General features: G+C 50.2%; 2 protein-coding genes across 7 annotated transcripts in view; one reads left to right on the top strand and one right to left on the bottom strand.

Annotated features, from left to right (window-relative positions):
* Nucleotides 1-10,235, top strand: part of PHKA2 (phosphorylase kinase regulatory subunit alpha 2) — a 46,659-nt gene extending 36,424 nt beyond the window's left edge. Inside the window, exons 28-33 of one of the 5 annotated variants that reach the window (XR_010988101.1) lie at nt 182-229; nt 1,072-1,239; nt 2,705-2,758; nt 4,463-4,663; nt 5,341-5,663; nt 9,023-10,235. Coding sequence is in view for 3 of the 5 variants with exons in the window: in XM_068144734.1 (XP_068000835.1) it covers nt 182-229; nt 1,072-1,239; nt 2,705-2,758; nt 4,463-4,663; nt 5,341-5,514 (645 nt within the window). In the remaining 2 variants the exon portion in view is untranslated. Of the gene's footprint in view, nt 1-181; nt 230-1,071; nt 1,240-2,704; nt 2,759-4,462; nt 4,664-5,340 lie in introns of all 5 variants that reach the window. The other 4 variants (XR_010988102.1, XM_068144734.1, XM_068144736.1 and 1 more) reach the window with 4 other exon arrangements.
* A 593-nt stretch (nt 10,236-10,828) lies between these two features.
* Nucleotides 10,829-25,641, bottom strand: part of PPEF1 (protein phosphatase with EF-hand domain 1) — a 54,997-nt gene continuing 40,184 nt past the window's right edge. For both annotated transcript variants that reach the window (XM_068144738.1, XM_068144737.1), the window contains 10 exons: nt 24,621-24,787; nt 23,052-23,088; nt 21,546-21,695; nt 18,005-18,193; nt 16,034-16,219; nt 14,556-14,698; nt 13,460-13,566; nt 12,433-12,596; nt 11,546-11,630; nt 10,829-11,086 (listed from right to left, as the gene is read on the bottom strand). In XM_068144738.1, coding sequence (XP_068000839.1) covers nt 10,893-11,086; nt 11,546-11,630; nt 12,433-12,596; nt 13,460-13,566; nt 14,556-14,698; nt 16,034-16,219; nt 18,005-18,193; nt 21,546-21,695; nt 23,052-23,088; nt 24,621-24,787 — 1,422 coding nt within the window. In that variant the 3' untranslated portion in view covers nt 10,829-10,892. The remainder of the gene's footprint in view (nt 11,087-11,545; nt 11,631-12,432; nt 12,597-13,459; nt 13,567-14,555; nt 14,699-16,033; nt 16,220-18,004; nt 18,194-21,545; nt 21,696-23,051; nt 23,089-24,620; nt 24,788-25,641) is intronic.

Genomic DNA, 25,641 nt, shown 5'->3' with positions numbered 1-25,641 from the left:
GGCAGCACCTGCCTTGAGGCCAGCTGGAGTGTGCAGCACTGCGAGCGCCCAGGCACTGTGGCAGTGTTCACCTGAGCTCACTCCCCATTTCTTGTCTTTGCACAGATGAGTTATTTGACTGTGTGTCCTGTTGTGCCATGGCTGGCTGTCTGATGTGTTGGTGTCTGGATTTGTTTTGTAGTTCTTTCCCGAGGGCCACTCTGTGTCCAGCAGCACATTCACTGCCACGGTAAAGCATTCTGCAGCCCTCCACCTGCTTGCCGTCCTCTGTGTGTGCATGCAGGGGCATGAGCTCAAAACACCTCCTGTGACTTCTCCTCTGTAGAAAGCTTATTCTCAAACCCTGCCTTTGTCTTGTTCATCCCCGCTGGGAACCAATTCTCATTAGTAATCTTTTAATAGCAATGGGGTCTTCCATTTAGATCCACTTAGTTCTCCTGGAGCTTAAGCAGGTGTAGCAGATCAAGCAGTGTAGCAGCTGTAGCTGCCTGGTGGTGGATTATGTTTCAGGTGTCACCTGTATTTAAATGGAATGCAGCACTGAAACTCTGGCAGTCCCTGGGCACTGATGGACCCAGAATAGCTTCAGGTTTCTGAGGGGGTTTGTGGGCATGGGGACCTGCTCAGGCAGAGGAGGCAGAGAGATGGAGCTTTTCTTAAGCTCTCCCTGTTAAGAAGGAAGATAATTGTTCAAATATTTCACCAACAGAAAGTTAAGTCTGAGGCTTCAGATCTGTCCTGAAGAGATGGGAGGTTTGCAGCTGCACTGTGGACTGGCAGATGTGATTTGTGCTTCACTGCATCCTCAGGCTTGCAGCTTCCAGAGGCCCTTCTTGATCTGAGGGGCCCAGAACTGCCTGCCTGTTCTGCTGAGAAATGATGGAAGTCCCAGAGAAGCTTTCTGTGAAGGGGAGAGGAAGGGATCAATCCTGCCCCATCACCTAGTGTGACGCCACGGCCTATGTTTTGAGCCTGGTTCTGAGTTAGCAGTGTAACAGAAGGATGTGTCCACCAGGACTGGCACTGGGGGTTATAAAAAGCAGCTAAGCAAGTCTCTCATGTTGGTTACAGAGGAGCAGTACTCCATCATCTCCCACCAGCACTTCTCCCACTGGCTCCAGTGCACAGAGCAGCTGGGGTGACCGAAAGGGGCAGTGGCTCCGCAGAAGGAGGCTTGATGGTGCTATTAACAGAGTTCCTGTTGGCTTCTATGAGAAGGTGTGGAAGATCCTTCAGAAGGTAAGTTGATGGCAGTGGAGGGCAGGAACCATCTTTATCAGTGGTCCTGATGAGCACTTAGAGTGCACCATCAGTAAATTTGCAGGTCACACCCAGTTAGGGGGGAGTGTTGATCTGCTTGAGGGTAGGGAGGCTCTACAGACAGACTCAGACAGCTTGGATCAAGAACCCCAACCAGCATTCCAGGCTTGTGTGGCTGGGAAGTTGTCCAGCAGAAAGGGACAGGTGGCTGTAAAGGAGCCAGCAGTGTGGCCAAGAAAGCCAAGGGAATCCTGGCTTGGATTAGAAACACTGTTTGCAGCAGGGACAGGAGGTGACCGTCCCCCTGTGCTCAGCACTGCTGAGGCCACACCTCGAGTGTTGTGTTCAGCTCTGGGCCACTCACTCCAGGAAAGACATTGAGGAGCTGGAGCCTGTCCAGAGAAGGGCAATGAGGCTGGAGAAGGGCCTGGAGCCCCTGGGCTAGAGGAGGGGCTGAGGGAGCTGGGGGTGTTCAGGCTGGAGAAGATGAGGCTGAGGGAGACCTCATTGCTCTCTACAGCTCCCTGAAGGGAGGTTGGAGCGAGGAGGGGGCAGCCTCTGCTCCTTGGTGGCAAGGGACAGGAGCAGAAGAAATGGTTCCAAGCTGCGGCAGGGGAGGTTCAGGCTGGATGTTAGGAAATATTTCCTCCCTGGAAGGGCTCTCAACCATTGGAATGTTCTGCCCAGGGCAGTGCTGGAGTCACCATCCCTGGAGGTGTTCAAGCAGTATGTGGAGCTGGTGCCTGGGGACATGGTTCAGTGCTGGGTCGAGGGCTGGACTGGATGATCCTGGAGCTCTCTTCCAACCAGATAGATTCTGTGATTCTGTTTTGTAGCTGAGGCACCCAGCTGTGTCGTTCCTTAGCCTTCTCACTATTCAGCTTTTGTCCCTCTTTTCTTGGATACCACTTGGCATTTCTAACACCACCTCTTCCCTGCTGTTAGTGAACTGTCTTCAGGCACCACAGTGTGTTGACCTCCTTGAGTTGTGGTGTCCTGGATCTGGAAGGCTTTAGCAAAAATGAAACATAAAGGTTGTGCCTTTCATGCTCTGTTGGTGTGCTTTTGCTTTCCTTTTTATTCCTACATCTTTTCCTGCTGAATGTTCTCACTGTTCCTCTTTTGTGAGCCTCTTCCTGTAGTGGCTCTCTAAGGACTTTGCCCCCCTTCAGTAGCTGGACTGGGACTCAGCACACTCCCCACAATTCATGTCAGGCTGTTTCTTAGTGTCTGCCAGGTTACACAAACAACTTCCTCAGCAAAGGTGCAATAATATTTTTAGCAGGGTTTGGTTGGGGGTTTTGGTTGATGTTTAATTTAATTTTCCTTTCTTTCTTTTTTTTTTCCACTGAATGTTGTTACATTTTGGCTTAGAACAGAGAACTCTCAGATTAACTTCCAAGAACTTCAGTTTCTGTTCATTATCCAAATGTTGTTGTTTCAGTGCCATGGGCTGTCCATTGATGGCTATGTCCTTCCTTCTTCAACCACCAGAGAGGTACAGTACAATGCCCTCTGACTGTTTGCTTTGGCAGTGCTTGATGCAGCAGGGCCGTGAGGATGGGCAGGGGGCTGGAGCTCCTCTCCTATGAGGACAGACTGAGGGAGTTGGGGCTGTTGAGTCTGGAGAAGAGAAGGCTGCAGTGAGACCTTCTTGTGGCCTTCCAGTGTCTGAAGGGGGCTACAAGAAAGCTGGGGAGGGACTCTTAGGGTGTCAGGGAGTGATAGGACTGGGGGGGATGGATCCAAGCTAGATGTTAGGAGAAGTTCTTCCTCATGAGGGTGGTGAGACACTGGAACAGGTTGCCCAGGGAGGTGGTGGAAGCCTCATCCCTGGAGGGTTTTAAAGCCAGGCTGGATGTGGCTGTGAGCAACCTGCTGTAGTGTGAGGTGTCCCTGCCCATGGCAGGGGGGTTGGAACTGGATGATCCTTGAGGTCCCTTCCAGCCCTGATGATTCTGTGATCCTTGGTTTGAAGAAGGTTAGAAGTTCTGGACCTTTCCCCAGCACCTCCATCAGCCTCCCTGAGCCTCTGCACATGAGCTCCTGCCAGGCAAGCCTTGGGAGTGAGTTTGTGACAGGTTTTGCCCTTCACCAAGCCTGCTCTCTGCACTGACCCCACAGGCCCATGGAGCAGCACAGAATGGCCTGGGTTGGAAGCGACCTCTGAAGGTCACTTAGTCCAACCCCCTCTGCAGGCAGCAGAGAGAGTAAGAGGGTGGCTGTTGGCAGTGCTTTGGGCAGGGTGAGGAGGAAGTGCAGCCCTGCTGGGATGAAGCAGACTCTTTGCTTGCCACTTCCATTTTTCATATGCTGCAGTGTATTTTGGCATCACAGTCTCAAAAGTAAATACCAATTAAGGATGATTAAGGATGATCGTTTGTAGCCAAAGCTTGGACTCCTTAAATTCATAACCTTCCCTTAATTTTTTTCCCCTTAGATGGATTGCCAGTGCTGTCTTTAGGTGCCCTGGCAAGCTTTGCATTCCTATCTATAGAGCAAACTCTTGTGAACAGTAATCCACTGGTGCAGGAAACTGTGCCTGAAGCTCTTTTCCTGTCTGGTTCCCTCAGATTTGTCTCTGGCTTCCCTCTGGTGGTAGTGGCTGAAGAGAGGAGCTGGAATTTTCTGGCAGATGAAAATGCTGGGTTTCATTTTCAGAACAGAGAGCTTTATTTATTCCTTTTGTGGAGATCAGCAGGCTTACATTTTTAGCCTGTCAGACCCAGACAGTATCTAATTTTGCTCTTTAAAGGAGTCAAATGAAACAAGCACAAACCTCCTAAGGCACATAGCATCCAGAGAGCTGTGCCAGCAGAGATGAGGCTGCTCCTCAAGCAGAGTGGGGAAGCACCCATTTGGAGCAGCTTTGCAGTGGCAGAAAGGTGGGCAGAGGGCACGAGACTGCAGCATGAGGAGCAAAGAGTTAAGTTGGCAGCTAAGCCTCAGCAGTAAGCAAAATGTGTGATGGGTTGCAGGGCTGGAGCAGCCCTCTGGAAGTTGTATAACTGCTTGCGGGATCAGGGCCTAGGAACACACAAAGTTTCTGTAAGTGCTGAAAGCCACAGGAAGATCTGAGCTGGCTCCTGCCAGCCTGCCCCAGTGTGCAGAGAGCAGCATGTGTGGAGATGCTGGCAGGATGGGGGGAGCTGCTCTTTGGGAGCTGTCAGCTTTCCTTCCCATTTCCCCTGCACCCTGCTAGATGACCCCCTGTGAAATCAAGTTTGCTGTGCACGTGGAGTCAGTGCTGAACCACGTCCCCCAGCCAGAGTACAGGCAGCTGCTGGTGGAAGCTATCCTGGTGCTCACCTTCCTCTCTGACGTGGAGGTGAACAGCATTGGGGGCATCATTCACGTGGACAGGATTGTGCACATGGCCAACGACCTCTTCCTGCAGGAGCTGGTGAGTGCCAGGGTCTGGTGGGTGGAAACTAAAACTGCCACACAGGGTGGGCTGGGAAGCCTCCATAATTGAAACCTGTCCCCTGCTCCTTTTTTCATGTGTGCTGAGCTTGATCTTTCCCTTACTCTTTCCCCTACAAAGACCAAATCACTGAAGTGTCTTCTAGGGATAGTCATAGAATCATAGAGAAGGCTCTGCTGTGAGCACAGGCTGAGGGAGCTGGGGGTGTTCAGCCTGGAGAAGAGAAGACTCCAGAGGGACCTCAGGGCTGCTTTCCAATAGCTGAAGGGATCCTGCAGGAAGGCTACAGAGAGACTTTTGCTGAGGGGGTCTGGAGCCAGGCCAAGGGGGAATGGTTTGGAGCTGAGACAGAGCAGGGTTAGACTGGAGCTGAGGCAGAAGTTGAGTGTGAGGGTGGTGAGAGTGTGGCACAGGCTGCCCAGGGAGGCTGTGGCTGCCTCCTGCCTGTGGGTGTTGAAGGCCAGGCTGGATGAGGCCTTGAGCAGCTGAGTGGAGCTGAGAGGTGTCCCTGGGCATGGTGGGGAGCTTGGAGGAGATGACCTCTGAGGTCCCTTCCAACCTGAGCCATTCTGTGATTCCATGATCACAATCTGGCAAGGATTTTCCAATGAACATGCATCTCTGACTTCCCTGCTTCTCTGCTTGTGTCTTTCCAGAAATCCTTTGGAGCTACAGGCAGGATCTTGGAGAAGGATGTGGCCACAGGCATTTGCCACTTCTTTTATGACAGTGCTCCCAGTGGGGCCTATGGCACCATGACATACCTGACAAAAGCCATCATTATTTATTTGCACGACTTCCTGCCTAGCACAGGCTGTGCCATGCAGTGAGGGATGCCTCATGCAGTGAGGGGAAGGCTCAGAAGATCTTTCCTGCTCCCATTTTCCTGTCATAAGCCTCTGGTTTAGCTGCTGCATGTCTGTGTGCTGTGCACTACCTCAGCCTTCCACACTAGTTGTGGTGTACCTGCAGGGGACAGGTAGGTGGAATTTGGCCTGGTTCTAAGAGAGGAGAGTGTGCAAGAAATAACAAACAATGAGGCTCATTCTGCCCCAAGTGTAATTCACATGAAATTAGCAAGAATTATTCAGCTCTGCCAAGAGGCAAAGGGATTACTCTGTGGAGATCAAAAGGCATAATAAAACGAGGGAGCTGGATCTCAGGCATAAAAGTCTCCCAAACAAGGGCAGTGATGGAAGTCATTAATTTTTCTCCTGCTGTGTGTAAATTCACATCACTGTGAAGCACCAGTGCACAGTGTGAGCCACCCAAGGAGATGTAAAGTAGAGGAAGAACTTGAACTAAGCAGCTGATGTTCCTGGTAAACATTTATACTGGTTCCCATCTCACTGGCATCTGTCATTGCAGGGCAGACACCAGTAGAGACAAAGGTCCCACTGAGGTGAGAGCAGAGCCTCTCTCAGGAAGATGTCTGCCTTTAACCTGGACAAAGAAGCTTATTTCCTTGCAGCCCCAGGGCTCTGGAGGCAAACTCTGCAGCCTGCAGCTTCTCCAGGGTGATGGTTTTATGCCTGTAATCCTCTCCTGGGAATGGAGCAAGAAAAACCTCCTCCACTCCAGCACCTTTCCAAGTCTTCTGATCCTTTCCCTTGCAAAGAGCCTCAGAGTTAAGAATGTCATCATTACCACCCTCTCAGCACGGCAGGGCTTTAGGGAAGGCTTTGATGTTTCTTTTTTGTTCCTTCCTTTGTTTTTGTTGTCCTTTTTAATTTAAAGTCATGCATTTCAAATGGTGGTTAGGGATGGGCTGCCTGGAAGTGTCCCCTTGGACAGCTCCCAGGTTCCTGCCTGTGCCTTGAATCACTCCACTGGGAACCAGTTCTGCAGCTGCTCCCAGGGATATGGTGTCCTGCAGGGAACTGGCTCCTTGGCCATTGCAACTGAGCTCAGCAGTGGTGGAGGTGTGCAAGCAGAGAGGATCAGAATGATTCTGGCTTGCCCAGGTAAAAGGGGAGAGTAGCTCTGGCCTGTACAAAGGAAGCATTTTCTGTGCTGTTCAAATCAGAAGTAAGCCATTTTTAGAGTGTTTGAAAACCAGGGGGGGTGGAAATGTGGTGCTGTGGAGAATGAATTGGTTTGTGTTCTGGTTTTACACAGATAGCTGAACAGCCTTGATGAAAGGAAGGCAGTGTCCAAGTGCTGCTGGGCAGGCTAAGCTTGCAGCGGCCACAGCACCCTGCCCCTCTGCAGAGCTGCTGCTGCTCTAGCAATGTCTGGGCACTGCTTAGGAGGGTAAAGGTGTGGGACGCCTCAGAAGGTGGTTTCATGTTTTTTTTGCAGAGACCAGGAGGGTTTGGCAGCCCATGGGGGGCACAGGAGCCCTTAGCCGGGGTGCTCTGAGGGGCACACACTGTACTAACCAGCCTGAAAGCTGGGGGGTTGCTATAAACCTACAGATTAGGTGCAATTAGCAGTAAGAGGTGGAAGTCATTTTATTGGCATGGTGCCTGTCTTGTATGGCTTTGCCTTCAGGATGGTTTGTTGTGAGAGATCACTTAGCTTGGTTCCCACTAAATGAAAGCAGAATCCTTTGTCTAGCTTCAGGCAGATGTGACAGTGCAGTGTGAGCACACAAGAGCCTGTGCGATGCTTCCTGCTCTGTGCAGCATCCCAGGAGATGGCAGCAGTGGCAGCTATCTTTGCTTTTCTTGACTCTCAGGCTGAGAGAGGTACAAAATGATTCCCTCTCAGGATCTTCCTTTATTTAGTGTGCTTTACCTACAAGTGTGATCTTGTTTTCAGAAACAAGAAGGGTGGTGCAGTTGGGTTTTTCGTGCAGCTGCAGTCTAAAGGAACTGAGCCTAGGTCCAAACAGACTTGGACATTTCTTAACACTTGTGTTTTTCTCTTGTTGGGAGTATTCATGGTATCTTTAATTGGGAATGCCCTTGGGTTTGGTGTATTTATGATCACCACCATCAATTTTCACAAGGAGCACAGTACTTGCAAAGCATTGATGTGGTAATTTGAAGAGGGAAGGTGGTAAAGGCTTCTGAAACACAAGGCCAATGGAAGGGAAACTTGGGCTTCCTCCAGGTCAGGCACAGCTGCAGCTTGCTGCTGTGTTAGTGCTCAGCCCAAAGAACCATCCCTGTTTAGGTTTGCTCTGGAAGGTGACTCCCAGTGAAGCAAATGAGGTTTGGCAGAGTGCCCTGCTTGTTCAGCTGGTGCAAAGCAGAGCCAGCACTGGGAGGATGCTCCCAGTTAAAATACCTGTGCAGGGCTGAGCTAACTGGCAGAGGCTGCACTTGGCTGTCAGGTGTCCCCAGGGAGCCAACAGAGGCCAACCTCAAGTCCCTGGGAAGTTGTTTATGGGAAGCAGGCAAAGGTGAGCAGATTCAGTGCCTCAGAAAAAAGGGTGTTAGGCAATTAAAATAGATCCACCTGAGACCTGGGCTCTCCAGTCTGCTGCCCTAAACAGTTTGCAGCTGTGGGGCAGAAGCAACTGCACAGCCATGAGGGCAGCCAGGCATGGGGCTGGCAGAGGTCAGTGGCCAGGGTCATCAGCTGTGTCCATCTCGGAGCACACACTGGCTGCAGCCCAGCTACTCTGGGCTAGTGCCCTCCCTGCTTGCTGCCTCCTGGCTGTTTCCCGCTCCCTGCTGCAAAGAACAGGAGGTTGTCAAACTAGCCAGCGCAAAAGCAGCTTCCATCTCCCTTGGCTGCGCTTCCTACACGTGAAAACTTAACGTTTGGGGTACAAAATCTGCCTGGCTTCTGCCCTGCTGATCATGGCCTCGTTTCTCAGGGAAGGAGCACTGCTTGTTCCTGGCAGGGTAAGGTGAGCTGTGCAGCTCTGAAACTGTTTGGTTACTTCCTGTGGAGGGTAGCAAAACACCTGGGCTGCAACCCTGCATGCACAGAGCACTGCAGGACTCTGGCAACAGTAAAGTGGGAGCCTTCTAGTGTGATGTGGAGGTAGGAGCAGATTTGCCCATGAAGTAAGAGACACCAAGATGCCCAAAGCAGTGGCATCTGTACCTGTAGGGCAGGGCTTTTGACATGCAGCTGCAGGCTGATTCATCCCTGCTCAAAGCTTTGCTCACAGCTGTGACATTAAGTAGCTGCTGCATAAAACTGTGGGCTAAAAAGCCCAAGATTAGGGGTTACGGGAGAAGTGCTTCAGCTTGAACAGCTTGGGTTTAAGGACAAGTATCTGGGCTCCTTCCCACTCCCAGTTTGAGTCTCAAGTGGCTCTTATTCTTGCCATGACATCTTTCACAGCTACTCCCCCTGTCACCTCCCCTGCTTCTGTTAGGGGTCAGGGGGCTCCTGTGTGCTGCTAGCAGCTGACAGGGGAGGTGTTTTCTTTCCCAGAAAGGCTCAGTGACTCAGCTCCAACCATTCTTCAGTGCAGCACCCTGGAAAGCCTCTTCTCACCTCCAGCCCAGCGAAGCTCAGTGCTGTGACTCCACCTCTGCATCCCCTCTCCTGCAGTGATCCGTCCCAAGGTGAGCATCCCTCAGCCTCCCACTGGAGCAGCTTCAGGAGCCTGGTGCAAGGGGCCAACGTTGAAGCTGGAGGCTGTCAGCCATGTGGGTGAGCACCCACTTCCTGCTGCACTTCCCTGGCTTTCTCCTGTTTTTTGGTGGAGGGGACACAAGGTGTTGGTGCTAGCAGAGGAGGGCTCCAGAGCTGTGCTGTCACGTTCCCCTTGGGGTGTATTTGCTTTTCATTCTTCTGTCAAGTTACAAAATACTTCTGGAGAACTATTTTGTATTAACTTGTAGAAAAAGCAAGTGAAGAAAACCAACAAGACAGCAGGACTGGGGCTGCTCTTAGGTTGTGTGCTGCCAGACTGGGCAGGCTGCTTTTGTTTGTACATTGATTGCTGTAATGAAATAAAACCTAGCTCCTTGCCTTAGCTCATCTGCTGCCATGGGAGGTTAAAGACTGGCTGGGCTGGAACCTTTTCCTGCCCAAACAGCTCTTCCTGTATTAACTGCAGCTGAAGGAGGCAATGCTGCTCTCAGAAGGCTTCTGACCTGGCTGCACTTCACTTTACATCAAGTGTGTTGCATTCAGAATGTAAGGCAAGAGAATGGAGCCCAGCTCTTGCTGCTCTCCCCAACAAGAGTAGCTGGGGTGATACCTGCAGGGATGGGAAGATTGGCTTGGGGTCTGGTGGGAAGCACTGGGTTCTTGCTGTGTTCCAAAACCTCAATTCCAGAATTTCTCAGCTTACTTGGTAAAGAATTTGTGCTTAATTCTGTGCAGGGGTAGGTTCACAATATCACAATATGCTAGAGGTTGGAAGGAACCTCAAGAGATCAAGTCCAATCCTCCTGCCAAAGCAGGGTCACAGAGGGTGGTCTGCACAGGAATGCATCCAGGTGGGTTTGGAAAGGCTCCAGAGAAGGAGACTCCACAATACTATCAGTAATATCCAAGTTTGTTTGCTCTTCTGCCTTCTCTCTCTGCTTTAAAGAAATGCAGTTTATTTTCAGGAAAAGGGTGGTGTTGGTACTGAAGGACAGACAGACACCACAGCTCCAGGTGAGGGTGAAAGCTGAAGTTTTATTTTGCCATCTCTCCCCTGTTACATCATCAGCATGCTATGGATTTAGGTGATGAGTTAGGAGTATTTCTGAGCTCCACAGCCCAGCAAAGACAGGGAGCAGTAACCAGTGGCAAGAGGAAATGTAGTGCTTCCAGCTAAGGTCCTGCAAGCTGTTTCTGTAAACTTCAAGGAGGACAGGACCTGGAATGCTTTTAATTCCACTGCATCATGCAAGGGTGGTTTGCCTCTCTGACTGGACAGCCTGCAGCCAGCCTCTGCCTTGCCCACTAGATGGTGAGGGAGGGTCTGATATGTTCCTTGGGGGTCATCAATGCTGTTCTTCAGCTGTCACTAAGGACTGCTGGAAGAAACACACCAAAATTTCTCTTCCCACGGGGCTGTAGGTGTGACCTTGGCAGTGTTCCTAGTTTGGATTGATGGGGGAGAAGCCACCAAGGGGGAGGATAAATTGTAAGGTGCTGATGTGGCAGTGAGAGTAATAAGATTACAGTAAGCAGTGGGGTTTATCTCTTCTGTCTCATCCAGAGCAAGGCTTGCAGAGTGACCACAATGCTCACCCTCTCCAGGAGCGTGGTTATTGTTTGTCGGGCTGGAGCCTGGGCTGCCTCTGACCAAGGCCAGCAAGGTGAGGAGCTTCCAAGGCAGCCCCCAGGAAGTTCTGCCCTCTCATGAGTTTGCCTTTTTCTCTAGTCTATGAACCACATGAAAGGCCTCTAGAAATTCATTGAAGTCAATGTGGCCATCTTTGTTGTAGTCTATGCTGAGGACTAACTTGTCAATGGACTCATCACATACATCAATCCCCAGGTGAGAAGTGAAGAGTTTCCACATCTGGCCAAACTCCTCAAGAGAAATCAGACCTGAAGGAGACAGACAGCAAGTTGCTTTTTGTTTTGGTTTTTTTTGCCAGGGCTGTTTCCCCTTCCTGCACACATCCACCTGCCTTCAGGGCAAGAAAGTTCCCTGCCTCCTGTGGCTTGGGGTTGTTCTGTCAACCTAGGGCTGAAGTGTGAATTTTTCTCTCAGCTAATGATCTAAAGTTTCCAACAGTGAAACTGAGCAAGCAGTAAATGCTGACTTGGAGTGGAAGAGAGAAAAATCCTCTGAAGGAGAGAAGCCAGACTGGAGCTGGGATATGAGAGACTTTTTTTCCTCTCTGTACTGCCCCTTATATGGGTACAGCCTGACAGTCTTCCCTAAGCTGGGAAAATGACATCACCTCTGGCTCCTCTGAAATTTAGAAGCCTGGGGGGGGAGGGGAGATAAGCAGTGTGAGCTCCCCAGAGCTGGTGCAGTGCGCTAGCCTGAGCTGGACTTACCTGAGTGATCCTTGTCAATGATGTTAAAGATGATCTCCAGATCCTTTCTGTATCTGCACAGTGTTTCCACCAATGCTGGCTGAGCCTGGGGTTGAAGTCACATACAGGAAGCCATTCAGCTGTTGGGTTTGAATCAGTCTAGCCAGCAGAATCTGTACTACCTTGAGCTGTTTTCCCCCTTCAACTTGTCAAGTGTTTGGGGGTTTGTTAAATCTGTATGCCTGAGTTCTCTGGAATGACAGTTTTGTGTCTTGCCCTGAGGAGTAACAGCTAAAATCTGTCACTTTCAGATGGCAGGGCAGGGAGAGAAGGAGCCCTTCACACCTCCTACCTTCAGTAATTATTTGTAGAAACAGGGATAATCTGGGGAAGAGGCTGGCTGCCAGACACTCCCAGAAAGCTGCTCTGCTCTGTAGAAAAATGGTGGCAGCAGCTAAGTACCAAAGCACTGTGCAGCCACTGCCTAACAACTGGGCTCTGCAGAGGACCTCAGCTGCCATTAAACACATAAAGAAGTCCAGCTACAACTGGGAACTCCCTCCTCCGGGTGCCTGATTTGGCTCTGGAGCCCTATTGAAAAGCTCATTTCCAAGAGAGGATTGGGCGCTTTGGGGCAGGTTTTGTCACATCCCTCAGCTGCCCTTGAGGGAAAGTAAGAGGCAGTTAGAACTTGTGATTCATCCAATCTATTTTAAGCATCTACCTTAGCAGGGAATGAGATTTTGTAGCCTAGCACTGCTCACTTCCCTTCACTGACTATAAAAGGAAGCTCAGCAACTCGTTATCTGTCACTTTCTGCCTGATTGGACAAACCACTCCCTTGTGCCTCAAGCTGCACCGAAAGCTCTTCCTCCAAGGTTTGCAAGGAGGCAAATTTTCCTCCTTACCTCTTTTATAGGTTGACTTATTTTCAAATCATAAAAACAGGACATGAAGTCAACTTCTCCATCTGGGCTGATCTGTGCCAGCTGAGAGCGCAGCATCCTCCAGGGCAGGTCCAGCTGCAGGACAGACTCCATGGCTGCAGCCCAGTCATTGACAGGAATGGTGCCTGCCAGGAGGAGTCAGTCCATGGTTACAAGTGGCAGCTGACAACACCCAGCAGTCACCAGCATGCCTTCTGCCATGGTTAAGAAAGATTTTTCTCCTTTTCTTGGGCTGAAACCCCTCAGAACAATGAACAGGAGAGGTGGAGTAGATGTTTCTAAAGATCCTCTCTAAACTCAACAACTTTGTGATGCTATGATGCTGCTCAGCATGTTTTCATACCTTTTGAAAAATCCAGGTTTGAGCTGAGCTGCAACTAGGGAGTGTGGCTGAAAACCCAACAAGACAGAAATCTGTGAAATGGCTGGTCAGTGGCCAAAGAGTGACTCTCCTGATTGCCCTTCTAGGAGCACAGGTGGCAAGCCAGTGAAGTGAAGAAAGGTGGTATTATTTCTGCTAGAAACCATCAACTCCTTGCTCTCTGGTAAAAGGTTCATGTATCAATTTGCCACTGAATTCTCTTCAGCTGATGGATGAGTGTGTGTCTTGTAGTGGCACAGCCAGGCAGCTTTCCTCAGCTATCACCCAGATGCAGGAGACCAGTTCCCTCTCACCTGAGACACCAGTTCCTGTCACAACTGTTGTAGCTTCTGGAGCCTGAACTCTCTGCCCTACAAACACCATTTCCTTACCTGCCAAGGCGTTTCAACTGATTTCTTCTCCCTAAAGCTTTGTCCCCTCAGGTTGTTTCCTGGGGCTAAGAACTTGCTAACATCTTCCTCTGCAGTCAAGGACACAAGATCAGCTGCCTTTGCTGCCCTCCAGCTTTACAGTGGCAGGCAGGACCGTTGGGTCTGTATCCCCTGCCCCCAGGCACCCAGCAGCTGCTCTCCCCCTGGTGGCAGCTGGAGAGAAAGGTGAAGTTACCTGTGCCGTTGTGGTCATACTGTGCAAAGGCATGGGTGAGTTCAGACCTGTGGGCATAAATCTTCTCTCGTAAGGACTTCAAAGCAGAGGATTCAATTGTACCTACCCTAGGAGAAGGGAAAAAATGTAGAGCAGGTTATTAAAGGATTTAAATCCTCTTATTTTATACTTTTCAACATTCATCATCAAATTCTTGTATCCTTGAAGCTGTACTATGTTTAGAGTCATTATAAATGGCAACACGGGGGGAGAGAAAAAAAAAAAACCCAAGCCAATGAACCAAGCAAAACCCCTTCAGAATAATGGGAACTTGGGAGATGATGGAGAACATTCCAAGCTCCTTTGCTCTATTCAATCTGACCACAGTGCTAGGCATGGCAAAGCACTCATGGGAACCTTTTTAGACTCGCATCATAACGTGGTTTGTCCAGGTTAACACTGCAGCCTTAATACAGACAGGACAGGCACAAGCCCTTTATGAGTCCTGACAATTGCCTGTTCTAACCATTTACTGCATCCAATTACCTTTGGGAGCTTAATCCTAGAATGGCTCAGGTTGGAAGGAACCTCAGATCATCTCCAAGCTCCCCACCATGTCCAGGGACACCTCTCAACTAGACTCAGCTGCTCAAGGCCTCATTCAGCCTGGCCTTCAACATCCACAGGCAGGAGGCAGCCACAGCCTCCCTGGGCAGCCCGTGCCAGACTCTCGCCACCCTCACACTGAAGAACTTCTTCCTCAGCTCCAGTCTAACCCTGCTCTGCCTCAGCTTCAAACCATTCCCCCTTGTTCCTGAGGGTGTCCAGCAACAGGAAAGTACCTCTGCAGCCTTCCTGCAGGATCCCTTCAGGTACTGGAAGGCAGCTCTGTCTTCTCCAGGCTGAACACCCCCAGCTCCCTCAGCCTGTGCTCACAGCAGAGCTGCTCCAGCCCTTGGAGCATATTTGTGCCCTCTTCTAGATCTAGACTCTCTCCAACAGCAGCCCTATCTACTGGATTAACTTTTATATTACCAAGCAAAAAGCCAAAGGAGAACAAGGTAAAGAGGGGACCCTATCTTTGTGGGCAGCACCCTGGGAGTGCAGAGAGCTGTACCTCTGGCGCAGGTTCTGCCTGCGCGTCTGCTTGCTGACTTGGTACTGCACGAAGCGAGGAGTCAGCTCGGGAGTCAGCTTGATGTAAGCCCCACGGTTGCTCCCCTCTTCGTAATAGTTAGAGGCAGAAAAGATAGTGATGACCTGCTCGTGGGAAACAAAGACACTGTGTTGGTGGAACAGCTCTCCTCGGGGCTCCTGTCTGAAATGACCTTACACAAACCAGGCCAGCTCCCGCATTAAGCATACATAGAAAAACAGAGGTCAACAGCTGTGGTGTTCACTACATGGCTCACACATTTTGAGCCTTCAGAACTTCAGAGGGCAGTGTGCTAGAATTTGCTGTTTGATCACAGAATGACTCCGGTTGGAAAGGACCTCAGAGATCACAGGCTCACAGGATGTTAGGGGTTGGAAGGGATCTCTGAAGATCTTCTAGTCCAACCCCCCTGGTAGGGCAGGACCATAGAATTCAGCACAGGTCACACAGGAACACATTCAGATGGGTCTTGAAAGTCTTCTGAGAAGGAGACTCCACAGTCCCTCTGGGCAGCCTGCTCCAGGGCTCTGGGAGCCTCACAGGGAAGAATTTCCTCCTCATGTTGAGCTGGAACCTCCTGTGCTGGAGTTCATATCCATTGCCCCTTGCCCTGTCCCAGGGTGCAGCTGAGGACAGCCTGTCTCCCCCCCCTCTTGACAACCAGCCCTCAGCTACTGATAAACATTAAATGCTATTTCAGTCTTCTCTTCTTCAGACTAACCACCCCCAGGGCTCTCAGCCTCTCCTCACCAGGCAGTCTCCAGTCCCTTCAGCATCCTTGCAGCCCTCCTTTGGACTCTCTCCAGCAGATCCCTGTCCTTCCTGAACTGGGGAGCCCAGAACTGGATGCAATATTCCAGGGGAGGGGAAGAGAACCTTCCTGGATTTGCTGGGACACACTTACTGCATCCCAGGATCCCACTGGCCTTCTTGGCCACCAGGGAACATTGCTGTCCCATGCAGAACTTTTTACCCACCAGGACTCCCAGGTCCTTCTCCAACCTCCCCACCATGGGCAGGGACACCTCTCAACTAGACTCAGCTGCTCAAGGCCTCACCAGAAACCTCTTTCTAAGCTGGATCTGTTTTTCAGGGTTCCTGCTGGCCTGTCAGAAAGCAGGGCCAGAAGAGCAATCATTCAGTTAAAAGGCTTGTGGAGCCTCAGACCATCTCTTGCACTGTACTTCCTCATACCTCTCCTTGGAGGTTTTGTTCACCTGTTTTCACACGAGCAAGTCCTGGCTGCCTGAAGCTGTGAAGAGCTTTATCAGAAGTCTGTGGTTTGTTCTGACACCTACCTTGCACACAGTTCCCCCAAGTCCAGTTTAAAGAAGTCATTATTTTTTTTTCCCCCAGTTAAGTTTGCAGAGCACTTTACTGTGGCTTTCCCAGTGAAAGTAAGTCACAGGAGAATTGTGTTTAACATGGGAACATCTTACCTTCCCATCATGACTGATCTCATAACCTTCAGGCTTGAATTCATGAGACCTGATGAGCATCTTCAGATTATACCTTTCAAAAAGCTTGGCAGTGACATCAGGACCAAAGTAACAACCTCCTCCTCGACACTTGTTTGGTGTGCAGCCATTCTGGCTTCTTGGATCACTCCACAGAATGTCAAGGGTCTATAATGAGCAAAGTCAAGCAGGTGAGGACTGATAGCAGGCAAGGACTGAGTGCCCATGGTTGTCTGAAGTAGTGACCATACCAAGAGCTCCACAGGACAACACCTGAGTTAACTAAGGGGTCCTGTGTTTTCTTCCTTCCAGCAGGACACTCTAAGGGCTGAAACTTCAGTTCTCCTTTCCCTAATGAAACATTGTCTAGATTTTGCCTGAACTTATCTCAGGTGAAATACCATTTCAGCAACACACTTCCTTTTATAGCTGTGGTTTCCCATCTCAGGGAATGGCACCTGGGCTGTTTCAAAGAGAGCAAAAGCTGCCTGCTTTGGGTAGGGGTGTGAGAGGGGTTTGTGTGTCCCAGCACAGACCTGATAACCACATGGCTCAGTGGTTTTACCTCAGCTAGGCTTGGGAGTGGCTGCTGTAAAGATGACAAGAGTTGCCTTTGCCTTTATCGTCCCTTAAATCAGTTGTCTGAAGACAAACTCAGGAGAGGAAACATAAAATTCAGTTTTGTGCTCCTAAAGTGCTGTGCAAATGAAGCTTTGCAAATTATCAGCCCTTATTAAATGGCAGCATGACAACAGCTCTGTGCTGCCTTGAATATTCCAAGAGGAAAATAAACAGCTAGAGGACAAAAACCTCCCACTCTTGAGTAATCAGCCTGTAGGTCTCAGGTGTTGGGTTTTTTTGGGGGATAGTTTCAGCATTCAGCTGCCAAAACCACAGCTAAAAAAAGCTACTCTTAGCACTGACAATTTCAGGCTGACCTATTTGACAGCCACCTCTGTACCAACAGATCCAACCACTTGAGGGCAAGCAAACATCTCATACTGAGCAGTTTCTTCCTGATGGCTAAGAAAAGAAAACTCGGGGTAAATGGTGTTTGGGAGGTAGGAAATCACAAGCCTGTATGACCAGAGCTGCAAAAAGCATCCAGAGAACTAAAGTTGGCAAGTCTGCCCCCCATGAATAACGGAAGGCTTAAGAAAAGACAGTTCACAGAATGTGAGGGGTTGGAGGGGACCTCCATAGAGCATCCAGCCCAAGCCCCCTGCCAGAGGGCAGGGCAGCTCACACAGCAACACATCCAGCTGGCTTTGCAATGCCTCCACACAAGGAGACTCCACAACCTCTCTGGGCAGCCTGCTCCAGGCTTCTCACACCCTCACCAGGAAAAAGGTTTCCCTTCTGTTCCTGTGGCACCTGCTCTGCTCTAGCTGGCACCCAGTGCCCCTTCTGCTATCCTTGGACATCTCTGAGCAGAGCCTGGCTCCCTCCTCCCCACACTGCCCTGCACATCTCTATCCCCAGCAATGAGAGCAGCCTTCAGGTTCCTCTGCTCCAAGCCCCAGCTCCCTCAGCCTGGCCTCACAGGGAGATGTTCCACTGCCTGCAGCATCTTTGTGGCTCTGGGATGGACTCTCAAGCAGTTTCCTGGGGTCCTTCTTGAGCTGAGAGGCCCAGAACTGGACACAAGATTCCAGATGTGGCCTCACCAGGGCACAGCAGAGGGGCAGGAAAACCTCTCTTGACCTACTAACCACAGCCCTTCTAATGCACCCCAGGATGTCCTTGGCCACCAGGGCCCATTGCTGGCTCAGGGGCATCCTTCCATCCACCAGGACTCTCAGGTCCCTCTTTGCACTGCTCACCAACAGGTCAGTCCCCAACCTATCATGGTCCATGGTGCTCCCTCAGATGTAATGACACTGCCTGACTGAACAGAGCACCTGCTGGGTTTGGCAGGAGGCACTGGGTATCAGTCTCTTCAGTGTCACCTACCTGTTTCCATTCCTTGAGGGCAGGGTCTGGAGACAAACTTGAAGCTGAAGGCTCAGCAGAGCCTGCTGAAGAGCTGTGCTGTGTTTTCTGGTTGGCAGTATGCTTACTGGCTCTGGTTGTGGGAATTCCCTCCTTCCCTTGGTCCTGTCTGTCTGGTGCTGACTTTGGTGGCCGCATCAAAGACTTCAGCTTGAAATATAAAAATGGACATGGTTACCAGGACATACAAACAACACAGAGATACCAGCAGCAAGGCTCACAGTTCCCTCTCTGCTGATACACCCAACTCTTGCAGTGCCCTCAGCTCACAGCTTTGGTGGAAGCTACAGGTGTTTCACAGAATCATAGAATGGTTTGGGTTGGAAGGGACCTCCAAAGGTCATCCAGTCCAGCCCCTCTGAACTCATCAGGGACATCCTCCACCAGAGCAGGTTGCTCACAGCCTTGTCCAGCCTGACCCTGAATAGCTCCAGGGATGGGACCTCAACTCCCTCCCCTGGGCAACCTGCTGCAGTGTTCAGCAGCCTCCTGGTGCAGAACTTGTTCCTCACAGCCAATCTCCATCTGCTCTGCTCTCATTTCAAACCATTGCCTCTTGTCCCATCCCTTCAGGCCTTTGAGATCAGTCTCTGCAGCCTTCTTGTAGCCCCCCTCAGGTACTGGAAGGCTGCTATTAGGTCTGCCTGGAGCCTTTTCTTCAAGCTGAACACCCTCAGCTCTCAGTCTGTTCTTGTAGCAGAGGTGCTCCAACCCCCTGACCATGTTCATGTCCCTCCTCTGGACCTGCTCCATCAGGTCCATGTCCTTCCTATGCTGAGGGCTTCAGAACTGGACACCATAAAGGGTCATGAATGACTACAGAAGTGGTCCATATGAGAATCAGTGGCGTGCAGTCATCTTAGAAGGACATCCCTAGGAGCCACTCTTTAGCCACATTAGATTAAGTTCAGTATGAAATAAAGCTTTAGTAATTAAAAAAATAATCTGATTGTGTAGCAAATAGTTTAACAGAGTGATCTCTAATAAGACTAGAGCCTGAAGAGCACATTTTGACTCTCGAGTCAATCCTAAAGCAAGCATTGCAGCAAATTCTCTAGTGGCCAGCAGCCTTTGCTGTTTCACCCCAGCCCTACAGACCCTAAACACAAGTACCAACTACACCACAATGATATATTTGGTTTGGCACTTGCAGAGGCTTTGCTTTCTATCAGGGAGCAGCCTCTTCAGAGCTGCTCTCACATCCCTGCCCAGACACTGACTCCTTCCAAGCCACAGCCACTCATAAGTTCTTGCTATACAGTGAGTATGGTCTGGACTCAGGGGTGACACTTCAGTGCCTACCTTCACTAGAACCTCAAAATATTCACCTACACTGATGGTGAAACTGCACCTACTACTGGAGCATGCTGCTAGGTTCACTTGGCTCAAATCAATTGAGTGGCAGGAGGGTAATAGTGAAACTGATAAAGTATTACGTCAGGCCCTTTTATTGTTCAATCAACCTCCAGCATGCACAGCACCTGTGGAGCTGCATGCTGTGGCTCCATGAGTGCTCATTAATGCAGACTCCTTCCCAGGGAGATGAAGTTTTCTCATACTAGCTCATTTCTGGGGCAAAAAATAAAAGCACAACCTAACACACACACACACACACAAAAATCCTACTCTTAGACACAAGGATTGATGCAAAACAAAATGCAAACCACTGGGCTATTCCCCAGTGCACTGACCAGGATGTGAGGCCTGGCAGTTGCCAGCTGTGACAAAATACAGCAGCTAGGCTTGAGTGGTATTGCCCTGAGCTGTGACCCATGCATGGCTCATTAGCAAGGCTCTCCTGTGGCAGCAGCTTTGACCTGGCAATTCTTCATTTCACAGCTACTGCAGCAGTAACACACTGAACCCAGCCCTGGTGAAAGCATGAGCAGGACCCAGCTCACAGTTAAGAAACCTACATCTGTAGTTCAGCAGCTCATTTCAGTGCATAGTGGCACAGCCCATGGAGCCTGGATTCCATGACCTGAAGTATTCATTGTCTGTCTTCACACCTTTAAGAAACAGATATTCCTGACTGTCCTGTAGAGTATTCATTACTGCATTAGAATCCTAGAATGGCTCATGCTGGAAGGAGCCTCAGAGATCATCTCCTCCAACCTCCCCACCATGCCCAGGGACACCTCTCAACTTGACTCAGCTGCTCAAGGCCTCATCCAGCCTGGCCCTCAATACCCCCAGGGAGGAGGCAGCCACAGCCTCCCTGGGCAGCCTGTGCCTGAGTCTCCCCACCCTCACACTGAAGAACTTCCTCAGGTCTACTCTAATCCTGCTCTCCCTGAGGTTCAAACCATCCCTCCTTGTCCTGTCTCCAGACACCCTCAGGAAAAGTCTCTCTGCAGCCTTCCTGCAGAATCCCTTCAGGTACTGGCAGGCAGCTCTGAGGTGCCTCTGGAGTCTTCTCTTCTGCAGGCTGAACACCCCCAGCTCCCTCAGCCTCTGCTCACAGCAGAGCTGTTCCAGCCCTTGGATCATCTCTGTGGCTTCCTCTGGACTCCCAACAGCTCTGTGTCCTTCTCATGCTGGGGACACCAGAGCTGGAGGCAGTTAGAAAACATAAGGCTGAGAGAAATATCTTTAGATTCCACATACAGTACACACCATGGCTTAAGCACAGGTATTTTCTGCCCATCTGTCATGGTCTACCAGGGCTGTGAATTAGTGTGAGGTGGGCAGATACGAATCAGACCCAAAGGAGGCTGGTGGAGGGTACTTTCTCCACAGGCAGACAGAGACCAGAGTGGACATCCCTAGGCAGCAGGGTGCTTCTGTGAACAGGTCTGGATGTCCACCAGATCTCCAGGATCTCCATTGATTACAAGGAGTCTAAGCAGCCTGATCACAAGCAGACATCTGTTTAGTTGCTCCAATTGAGCCCAAATCCCACATTGCTCTCTACTGACTGAAAGAGCTGTCAGAAAACAAACCACCCCCCAAAACATTTCTGTCTTCTCCATCTCTGAAAAGCAGGAATTCCTCTTTTCCTAAGGCCAAGTCTTGAAGTCTGATCCTGCTGGAAAGGCTCTCCAAGATGTGCAAAGCTCAGATTCTGCCAAGGCAGTGCTTCACAGGTGGAGAACTTGCCCCACACAACAGATAGAAGCACAGCCCCAGGGCAAGAGGTAGTGCTGGAAAGATAAGGCCAGACTGATTTCCAAAGGGTTTAGAAATGCCTCAGAGTGAAGGACTCAAACTTTCTACCTAATGCACCATCACTGCAGGAAAGAGGTATGTAAAGTGCTTTAACCTGTTTTAAAGTCAAAAGACTCACACTATTTTACAGCAGCCAAACAATCAGTTCCCAACACTTGCTGGAAGCTTTGTTAACACTGATTGTAAAGAAAATTTACTCTTTTCTGCTTTTCCCTTACATACTTTGAACAGCAGCCATTTCCTTTCCCAGTGCAAACAACCTGATCTCAGCATTGCATTGCTCAATTTTTTGGAGAGGACAAACCCCTTCCCCCACATGGATATGATGTCTTACCTTATTTCTCTCAAGAGCATTCAGGAACTCCAGATCTGTGGTGTCTGAAATTCCTCCATGGAGGATGAGAACTTTGCTATCAATGATAGTGGCGAGGGGGAGCCAGCTAAAGATGTCTCGTAGAAGCCCCAGGATCTGTTTGCCATGGTCCTGGAAAACATACTCTGATATCAGATCCTGTTTCTGCCACAGTCTGCTGCTTCTAAGCTAAAGATTTTGCTGATGTGTCTGCCACAGCCTGTCTGAGCACTTCCATTCAGGTGACACTGTGAGCTGCAGCACTGCCAAACACATTCACAGAAACAATCTGGCTGGAAGAGACCTCCAGGATCATCCAGTCCAGCCCTCAACCCAGCACTGCAGGGTCAGCACTGAACCATGTCCCCAAGCACCAGCTCCACACACTGCTTGAACACCTCCAGGGATGGTGACTCCAGCACTACCCTGGGCAGAACATTCCAATGCTTGAGAGCCCTTCCAGGGAGGAAATATTTCCTAACATCCAGCCTGAACCTCCCCTGGTGCAGCTTGGAACCATTTCCTCTGCTCCTGTCCCTTGCCACCAAGGAGCAGAGGCTGTCCCCTCCTTGCTCCAACCTCCCTTCAGGGAGCTGTAGAGAGGTCTCCCTCAGCCTCCTCTTCTCCAGCCTGAACACCCCCAGCTCCCTCAGCCCCTCCTTGTAGCCCAGGTGCTCCAGGCCCTTCTCCAGCCTCATTGCCCTTCTCTGGACAGGCTCCAGCTCCTCAATGTCCTTCCTGGAGTGAGCGGCCCAGAGCTGAACACAGCACTCAAGGTGTGGCCTCAGCAGTGCTGAGCACAGGGGGATGGTCACCTCCTGTCCGTGCTGCCCACAGTATTATTTCTGATCCAAGCCAGCATACCCTTGGCCTCTTTGGCCACCTGGGCACTGCTGACACATGGTCAGTGACTGCCAACCAACATCCCCAGGTCCCTCTCTGAGCTGCAGCTTTCCAATCACACATCCCCACATGTGTAGCTCCCCATGGGGATGTTGTGACCCACTTGCAGGACCTGGCACTTGGCCTTGTTGACTCTCATCCAATAAGCCTTGGCCCATGGGGCTCACCTGTCCAGATCTCACTGTAAAGCTTCCTTAGCAGATGGACAGAGCCACCCCACTTGGTGTCTCTGCAAAGTGAGAGTGCCTCAATGCCCTCATCCAGATCATTGATAGGAACATTGAAGAGGACAGATCTGACATTTCCTGTAGGGCCATTTGATTGCCTAATGTTTCCCTTTCATGTTCACCTTTTTCTGCATTGTTGAATGGCCTTAGGGATCTTACTTTCATCCCACAGATCTCTGAGCATAAAAGGCTAACACTTAACAATGTTGTCAGGTATTCCCCCGATACTCCACACACTACAGAAGTGATTTTGTACTACACTTCAACAAACTGGTTGGAAGTTTCCTTGTTTGCACAGGTTGCATTTTACACCTGCAAGACTACACAGCAAACATCGAGGAAAGAGGAGGAAGCTTACCTTGTATTTCTTCACAACTTCTTTTGTGAAGCCATACCTGAAAATAGGACAGCATCATGAACTGATTTTCAGTCTGCCCCTTCTGAATGGTTTTCTGCACTGCAGTGTTTGCCAGGAGTGTTCTAGTCCTCTTTTTCTCCTGCCCTTTTGTCTCAGTTTAAATGTGATCTCTTCTGCCCTGTCTCTCAGTCCCTCAGTTAAACCCATTTCTTGTACAGAGATCAGGAACAGAATCCAAACCAATAATCATCAACTGGGGATTTTTACATCCAAATGAAATAGATACTGGAGAGAAAGTTTAAAGGAACCTCACTGATCATGAGCAAAAACTCCCACAAAACCTCCACAGAGTTTTTGTCCTAAACCACTGAACTGCATTAGACAATGCCATCTGTCATGGCTTTTCCCCCACAAGGGACAAGGACTTGGACAACTCATTCTTGTAACACCAAGACATCTTTGGTGTAAGTGGTGTTATCACAACACCCTAACTCTCAGCTTTCAAATCTACCAAACTGCAGCACTGCTAAACATGATCCTAGAATGGCTCAGGTTGGAAGGAACCTCAGAGATCATCTACTCCAACCCCCCTGCCATGGGCAGGGATACCTCTCCACTAGACTCAGCTCATCAAGGCCTCATCCAACCTGGCCCAGAGACGAGGCAGCCACAGCCTCCCTGGGCAGCCTGTGCCAGACTCTCACCACCCACACTCAACAACTTCTTCCTCAGCTCCACTCTAACCCTGCTCTGCCTCAATTTCAAACCATTCCCCCTTGGCCTGTCGCTGGACACCCTCAGGAAAAGTCTCTCTGCAGCCTTCCTGTAGGATCCCTTCAACTATTGAGAAACAGTTCTAAGGTCCCTCTGGAGTCTTCTCCAGGCTGAACACCCCCAGCACTCTCAGTCTGTCATCTTTGTGGCCTCCTCTGGACTTTCACCAACAGCTCTGTATCCTCCTTCTGCTGGGGAGGAGGCAGAATTGGAGGTGAGGTCTCAGCAGAGCAGAGCCAAGGGGCAGAATCCCCTCTCTTGCCCTGCTGCCCACACTCCTCTGGCTGCAGCCCAGCACACAGCTGCCTGCTGGGCTGCAGGAGGGCACTGCTGGCTCCTGGGGAGCTGCTCACCAACCAACACCCCCAAGGCTCTTTCTTTAGAGCTCCTCTCACCCCACTCTGTACCCAGCCTGGATCTGTGCCTGGGATTGGCCTGACCCAGACACAAGACCCTGCACTCTGACCTATGGAAAAAGCCAAATTCTAAACTAAATTATCAGACTTCCACCCATCCTTTTTTACCCAGGGCTGAAACTCTGGAGGCTGCACTAAGCCCATTGTCTTCAATGGATTGAAATCAGGTCAGAAATGACTGCCATTCAAGTGTCTGTGTAACAAGGTGGTTCTTTGCCCTCCCCCCCCCACCATATGCTGAGCATGCAAAGCTACAGGTGAGTAACTAACACAATATTATGTTTGCTTTAGACTATCACAGTGCCTAAAGTATCATCCAAAAGCTCCAAAATTTCTAGTGATACTCCTCCCCACCCAAACACTGCCCCCTAAAATCTACCTCAGGTTTATGATGTAGTCCTCATGGTTTCCTCTGTTCAGGTGCAAATCATTGGGGTAGATGAGAAGAAATGCAAAGAGGATTATAAGAATCTCCATAGAATTCTTCCCTCTGTCCACAAAATCACCATTGAAGACGTATGGGTTCTGTTCTGAAGGCAAACCATTCTGCAGCAGGAAACACAAAGAAGGGCACTTGGAGAAGCTGCTGTGCTGCCATAATAAAGGAAACAGCATTTAAAGGAGATCACCTGGGTAGAAAACCTGCAGAGTACCCTGCAGAATACAGAGATCTGCATTTATTTAGTTCACAGAATCACAGAATCAATAAGGTTGGAAAAGACCTCAAGTCCTCAAGGTCATCAAGTCCAACTTGTCACCCAATACCTCATGACTAACTAAACCATGGCTTCAAGTGCCACATCCAATCCCCTCTTGGACACCTCCAGTGATGGTGACTCCACCACCTCCCTGGGCAGCACATTCCAATGGCCAAACTCTCTTGCTGGGAAGAACTTTCTCCTCACATCCAGCCTAAACTTCCCCTGGCACAGCTAGAGACTGTGTCCTCTTGCTCTGTTGCTGGTTGCCTGGGAGAAGAGACCAACCCCCACCTGGCTACAACCTCCCTTCAGGGAGTTGGAGAGAGCAAGAAGGTCTCCTCTGAGCCTCCTCTTCTCCAGGCTAAGCAACCCCAGCTCCCTCAGCCTCTCCTCACAGGGCTGTGCTCCAGACTGCTAAGAACAAGACTGTTCATGGCAGACAGCCTGTGATCTCTGTAGCTGTCCTTATGATGCTGTCTCTAATTCTTTCCTCCACCTATTTTACCTGTATCAAACTAAATTGAAAGAGGCCAAAAGGAGCATTGTTCTTGTAATAAAATACACTTTCCTGTTACTGCAACTGCAGCTTGCAAATAGAAGTGTCTTTCATAGAATCGTGGAATGGCTCAGGTTGGAAGGAACCTCAGAGCTCATCTCCTCCAACCTCCCCACCATGCCCAGGGACACCACTCAACTAGA

This window comes from Melanerpes formicivorus, unplaced genomic scaffold, assembly GCF_026170545.1.
Source record: "Melanerpes formicivorus ecotype bairdi unplaced genomic scaffold, bMelFor1.0.p_v2 SCAF_11, whole genome shotgun sequence".
Lineage (NCBI taxonomy): Eukaryota > Metazoa > Chordata > Aves > Piciformes > Picidae > Melanerpes > Melanerpes formicivorus.
This window is presented reverse-complemented; position numbering and strand designations above follow the sequence as displayed.